We start from the raw sequence: 7267 nt of genomic DNA, 5'->3' as shown, positions 1-7267 counted from the left end.
TGGCACCTTTATGAGAAGTGGCTGGAACTAAGGAGGCCCTCACCAGCTCCCTAAGTGGATTGACAAACCAACTACAATACTTCATCTCTCCATCATTATGAGAAGTTCCAAAAGTTGCCGACTCTGGGCTTCTACTAGGCAAAAACGGACGGAATAAAGCCAACATTCCATCCTTTGAAGATGATGTCATCAAAGCCTGTTAAACATTCCATCCTTGCCTTTGAAAATAATGTCATCAAAGCTTGTTAAACATTCCATCCTTGCCTTTAAAAATAATGTCATCAAAGCTTGTTAAACATTCCATCCTCGCCTTTAAAAATGATGTCATCAAAGCTTGTTAAACGTTTCATCCTTGCCTTTGAAATTGATGTCATCAAAGCTTGTTAAACATTCCGTCCTTGCCTTTTGCATACACGCTGGCTTGTAGTCGTATCAGCCACGTCCCTAGTTATGTATAACTGGTGTCCTTCAAACCAAAACACAAGTTCTAAAATAATTCTGTACCGTGCCGGACCAGTCTTGGTGAACATGTACCACCTATCCCAGAGAAACATTCTACCCTAAAGTTTAACTGAGATCTTCTCTGCGTTGGTCACTGCTCCGACACTCAGGTAGTGGCTCAAGAGTTTCTTCCAGGCTCTGCTGCAGCTCAGCAGCTCCTGATCTCCTGTGGGAGGACACAAATATTCAGGTCTGAAGATCTAGGTGGGTTTATTTCAGATGTCAGAGACTTACCGATGATGCACAGGCAGTCCTTGGCTCGGGTGATGGCCACGTTTATCTGGTTGGAGAACCCCACGAAGCCCAGATGTTTAGACAGCCAGGCTCCATCTGGTTCTGTCATGATCTCTGTAGTCGGCAGAGAACTCACCGTGGATATGATCACATAGCGCCACTCACTTCCTGTAAGACAGAGAGAGTCATCATGGGCCTCTGCTGGTCAGTGTAGTTTAGGCCAATGGAATTTTTTATTTGAGATGAGGAATCTTTACACATCAAAAACAGGAGAGCAAACCTGTCAGGCAGTTTGACAGGAAAAGTACAAATTTAAAAAACAACCCTTTTAATCATCTTTTTATTGTTTTAAATAAATGAATGAATGTCATGGTTTTTGTGTACTGATCAAAAACAGGAACATGAAAGGACAGAAGGACACTGGTGATGTATCATTCCTTTTTCCTTTGTGTGTTACCGCTGCAGGTGTTATGAAAAGAATGTTACATCACCAGTGTTCTGTTACACACGTGGACAAAATTGTTGGTACCCCTCTGTTAATGAAAGAAAAACCCACAAAGGTCACAGAAATAACTTGAATCTGACAAAAGTAATAATAAATAAAAATTCTATGAAAATTAAGCAATGAAAATAAGACATTGCTTTTGAATTGGGGTTAACAGATTTTTTTTTTAAACAAACTCATGAAACAGGCCTGGACAAAAATGATGGTACCCTTAACTTAATATTTTGTTGCACAACCTTTTGAGGCAATCACTGCAATCAAACGATTTCTGTAACTCTCAGTGAGACTTCCGCACCTTTCAGCAGGTATTTTGGCCCACTCCTCATGAGCAAACTGCTCCAGTTGTCTCAGGTTTGAAGGGTGCCTTCTCCAGACGCCATGTTTCAGCTCCTTCCACAGATGTTCAATAGGATTTAGATCAGGGCTCAATAGAAGGCCACTTCAGAATAGTCCAATGTTTTACTCTTAGCCATCGTTGGGTGTTTTTAGCTGTGTGTTTTGGGTCATTATCCTGTTGCAAGACCCATGACCTGCGACTGAACCAAGCTTTCTGACACTGGGCTGCACATTTCTCTCTAGAATACCTTGATAGTCTTGAGATTTCATTGTACCCTGCACAGATTCAAGACACCCTGTGCCAGATGCAGCAAAGCAGCCCCAGAACATAACAGAGCCTCCTCCATGTTTCACAGTAGGGACAGTGTTCTTTTCTTGGTATGCTTCATTTTTGTGTCTGTAAACATAGAGCTGATGTGCCTTGCCAAAAAGTTCCAGTGTTGTCTGGTCTGTCCATAGGACATGCTCCCAGGAGCTTTGTGGCTTGTCAACATGCAGTTTGACAAATTCCAGTCTTGCTTTTTTATGATTTGTTTTCAACAGTGGTGTCCTCCTTGGTCGTCTCCCATGAAGTTCACTTTGGCTCAAACAACGACGGATGCGACGGTGCGATCTGACACTGATGTACCTTGACCTTTGGGTTCACCTTTAATGTCTTTGGAGGTTGTTCTGGGTTCTTTTGTTACCATTCATATTATCCGTCTCTTCGATTTGTCATCAATTTTCCTCCTGCGGCCACGTCCAGGGAGGTTGGCTACAGTCCTGTGGATCTTAAATTTCTGAATAATATGTGCAGCTGTAGTCACAGGAATATCAAGCTGCTTGGAGATGGTCTTATAGCCTTTACCTTTAACATGCTTGTCTATTATTTTCTTTCTAATCTCCTGAGACAACTCTCTCCTTCACTTCCTCTGGTCCATGTTTAGTGTGTTACACGCCATGTCACCAAACAGCACAGTGACTACTTGTCACCCTTTAAATAGGCCGACTGACTGATTACAAGTTTGTAGACACCTGTGATGCTAATTAGAGGACACACCTTGGTTGAACATGTCCCTATGGTCACATTATTTTCAATCTTTTCTAGGGGTACCATCATTTTTCATGAGTTTGTTTTTTTTAAATAATTCTGTTGAACCACAATTCAAAAGCACTGTCTGATTTTCATTGCTTAATTTTCATAGAATTTTTATTTATTATCACTTTTGTCAGATTCAAGTTATTTCTGTGACCTTTGTGGGTTTTTCTTTCATTAACAGAGGGGTACCAACAATTTTGTCCACGTGTGTATTTGATAATTCTTTTTTGATCAGAACACAAAAAATGACAAGCATTTCTGTTTTTTAAATAAATCTTTTTTTTGTGTTCTAGTAAAAGAAAGAAGGACAGAACACTGGGACTGTAACATTCATTTTTCCATTGTGTGTGATCCGCTGCAGGTGTTGTGATAAAAGAATGTAACATCAGTGTTCCATTTTGGGATCTTTCTCTTTTTTTGATCAGAACACAAAAAATACAAGCTAACTTTTTTGTTTCTCGTTTTTTTTTCTCAGAAGAATGTATACATTTTTATGTTTTGTGTTCAGCTCAAAAACAGAAGATCAAAGAACACAACACTAGGACTTTAACATTTCATTTTTTCCAAGTGAGTTTTATTTTTCCCATATTTTCCAGTTCTGTTTTTAACATTCTATTTTAATGGGAAAGAGCTTGAATCTTTATTTCTGATTTCTTATTTCAAATTACAAATGTTGATGTAAAATACACCGACATCTTCCTGTTCAATAAAGTTCAGGTTTATAGTGTCTGACCTGCACTGGTAAAGATAACCTTTATCACATCAAGTAAATGTTGTTTGTCATAATAAATTCATATCGATTCCAATTATCGGTTATCAGTCTGCACTTCTTATAATCAGTATACTAACTATAACTAACTATATAATAGTTAGAAATCATTTTTCAAATAGTACACAGAGCTTCCTTCAAAAATATCCTAGTTTCAATGTTTACCATGACCATAGTTTGTGTATAGACAGTGCTTCATAGTACAGGGGTATCAATACCTGACATTGGTGGGATAATTACAGACCTCGTTAACGAATGTGTGACAGCTTGAGAGTCGGACTGGGTTTTTTAGAGACCGTAGCTGATTGGTCAGTCACAAGACTCACCCTGACTCTTAGTGATCGTCGTTGCCGTGATCTTATCCAGTTTCCTCTTCTTCAGATGTTCCTTGATCTCAGTAACCTGTGCGTTATAAGGTGACAGAATCACGATATCCTCCTGGTTGATTTTGGCATCCTTCACCAGCTTTTCAGCGATTCCAACCTGAAAAAGGACCAAACCAAGGACCGAACATGAAACCCTCATCACTGAGAACAAACAGGACACTCAGGAGGACGTACGCTTACCGCTCTGACTCTCTCCTCCTTGTTTGCTTTGGAGTTCTCGTTCCCCTTGGCCGTGTTGACAACCAGACTGATGACTTTTCCTTTGCAGTCTCCAAAAATGATCCGCATCGACTTGTCTCCGACACACAGGGCACTGCGTGGCGGGTCCACCCCCGTCTGAAGCTTTCCTTCGTAGTATTGTTTGGATGGGAACTCACAGATTTCATGATGCTTTAAAGGAACAAATTCAAGAGTTAAGACGCCTAAAAAAATATGAACTATATAAGACAGCAAAGCCTTTTAAATATTAAAATTAAACTCTATAAATTTATATTAAATGTACTCACCATTCTGTACTGGATGTTCAGCATCACTGCTTTCTTCTCTGGCATCGTATAGAAGCGTTCAAACAGAGACTTGGCCATCCCCAGCTTCTTCACATGCTCGTTCCTCACAACAGGCTGAAGCTGTTTGTGGTCACCGATGAGGACGATCTGGAGGTGAATGTTAGCGACAACATGTGAGTGTTACTGAGCATCCAACCCTACCTGGCCCTATGTGGAAAGGTTATTCACATTGATCAGTCTGGAAAGGGTTACAAAGACTTTCTAAGGCTTTGAGACTCCAGCCAACCTCAGTGAGAGCCATTACCCACAAATGGAAAAAACTAGGAACAGTGATGGCCTTTTTTTCTGTCCATTTTAGCCAAATAGTTGGTCCTTTGTTGGCAACTTTTCCAAATGTTGCCAACAAAGCACAGTCAACATGAGGGAAAGATTGGTGATATACAACAGTGGTGAACCTCCCAGGAGTGGCTGACGTACTAAAACAATTCCAAGAGCGCATGGACGACTCATCCAGGAGGTCCCAGAAGAACCCAGATCAACATCTAAAGACCTGCAGGCCTCACTGACTCAGTTAAGGTCAAAGTTCATGATTAAGCAATAAGAAAGAGACTGGGAAACAATGGCATTATGGGAGAATTTCAAGGCCAAAACCACTGCTGACCAGAAAGAACCCGAAGGTTCATCTCACATTTGACTACAAGCATCCTGATGATCCCCAAGACTTTTGAGAAAATATTCTGTGGATATACCAGACAAAAGCTGAACTCTCTGGGTCTACCTCAGGTTTTGGGTACTGAACTGAGCCAAAGGATCCAGATCTCTAAAAAGAGCTGGAGTTCCCATCACTAAGAGCTAGGCTGGGCAGACAAATAAAGCCGGACTTTTAAACCAGATTGCTTGGTGGACATGCCCAGATGGCTGTGAAATATATCCCACAGAGATGTGAAACACTCCATCCGGTGTGTCAGGTTACCTGACCAGGTCCCATGTATGACAGCCCACCCACCAGGCACTTACCATCTTGTCTAACCCCACTGCCATGCTCCCATTCTTACCCGCCCCCCCCTGCTGGTCATAATTGAAAGAGGAGGATTCACACAGCTGACATGACTGTTTATTCCACAGGATGTCAGAACTCACCTAAAATCCATGATGAGGGACACAGGAGGATCAGGGAGTACTGAGAGAGTACTACTCTTTATGATTAAAAGCTGAGGTTGTTCAGGGATCTGATTTAGGTGCTTCTTTCACTAGGAGGAAATCTGGGGGAAGACCCTGAGCTCCCTGAGGGGATCACACAGTCTGTACTCCATGACCTGGTGACTAATCTCCCAAGAGATTTAAAAAACAGAGCTGGGGGGGGGGGGGGGGGGGGTCTATATCAGTAAGCTTGGACTGATACCACTATGAATGAATGGATGGATGGATAGATGGATGATGGATGGATGGATGGATGGATGGATGGATGGATGGATGATGGATGGATGGATGGATGATGGATGGATGGATGGATGATGGATGGATGAATGGATGCATGGATGATGGATGGATGGATGGATGGATGGATGGATGATGGATGGATGATGGATGGATGATGGATGGATGATGGATGGATGGATGCATGGATGATGGATGGATGGATGGATGGATGATGGATGGATGGATGGATGGATGGATGATGGATGGATGATGGATGGATGGATAGACGGAAGGATGCATGGATGGATGGATGGATGGATGGATGCATGGACGATGGATGGATGGATGGAAGGATGGATGGATGGATGATGGATGGATGGTTGGATGGATGGATGGATGATGGATGGATGGATGGATGGATGGATGGATGGATAGATGGATGGATGGATGGATGGATAGATGGATGGATGGATGGATGATGGATGGATGGATGGATGATGGATGGATGGATGGATGGATGGATGGATGGATAGATGGATGGATGGATGGATGATGGATGGATGGATGGATGATGGATGGATGAATGGATGCATGGATGATGGATGGATGATGGATGGATGGATGGATGATGGATGGATGATGGATGGATGGATAGACGGAAGGATGCATGGATGGATGGATGGATGGATGGAAGGATGGATGGATGGATGATGGATGGATGGTTGGATGGATGGATGCATGGACGATGGATGGATGGATGGATGGATGGATGATGGATGGATGGATGGATAGACGGAAGGATGCATGGATGGATGGTTGGATGGATAGATGGATTGATGCATGGATGGATGGATGGATGGATGGATGCATGGACGATGGATGGATGGATGGATGGATGGATGATGGATGGATGGATGGATAGACGGAAGGATGCATGGATGGATGGTTGGATGGATAGATGGATGGATGCATGGATGGATGAATGGATGGTTGGATGGATGGATGGATGGTTGGATGGATGGTTGGTTAGAAGACAGATAGATAATTGATGGATGGAAGGAAATCCTTATGAAAGACTTAACAAAATTAAATGTGTTTAGTGTGGGGGTATCATCCATGGACCAAAGTCTCGTGGAAAGAAGGAAAAACAGATGGGTTTATCCAAAAACCGCAGCCTACTTAAAAAATCTTATTTGACCTATGAGAAGTATTTAAAGTAATCAGGGCATAAAAAACCTGACATGTTTAGAGCCACATTAGTGACTATTAAAGCTGGTTTAAAGGAAGCACACCTTCTCTGGCTTGTTGCAGACTAATGGAATCAGAGCCTGGGGTTCAGTGGCCATCGCACATTCATCGATGAGGATCTGACGAGCCCTCACTGTGTTCTTCAAGATTGGCGCGGATGACTGAGTACATGTGCACAGTATGATGTCATGGCGTTCAAGCTCATACTTCCGAGCGTCCTGGAGAAGCTCCTTGTATCTAAGAGGGAGAAATCCACAGAAATCTGAGTTATTTCTACTTTAAAAA

General features: G+C 42.3%; 1 protein-coding gene across 1 annotated transcript in view; it reads right to left on the bottom strand.

Moving 5' to 3' along the window:
- Nucleotides 1-278: 278 nt before the first annotated feature.
- The window catches only part of helz2a (helicase with zinc finger 2a), a 41227-nt gene continuing 34238 nt past the window's right edge, over nt 279-7267 (bottom strand). The window contains 6 exon segments of the mRNA XM_041782886.1: nt 279-667; nt 736-903; nt 3750-3906; nt 3990-4199; nt 4316-4462; nt 7027-7219. Of these exon segments, the coding sequence (XP_041638820.1) occupies nt 561-667; nt 736-903; nt 3750-3906; nt 3990-4199; nt 4316-4462; nt 7027-7219 (982 nt within the window). The 3' untranslated portion in view covers nt 279-560.

The sequence above is a fragment of the Cheilinus undulatus genome, linkage group 3, assembly GCF_018320785.1.
Source record: "Cheilinus undulatus linkage group 3, ASM1832078v1, whole genome shotgun sequence".
NCBI lineage: Eukaryota > Metazoa > Chordata > Actinopteri > Labriformes > Labridae > Cheilinus > Cheilinus undulatus.
Note: the sequence above shows the minus strand (reverse complement) of the source record. Positions and strands in the feature narration are given on the sequence as shown.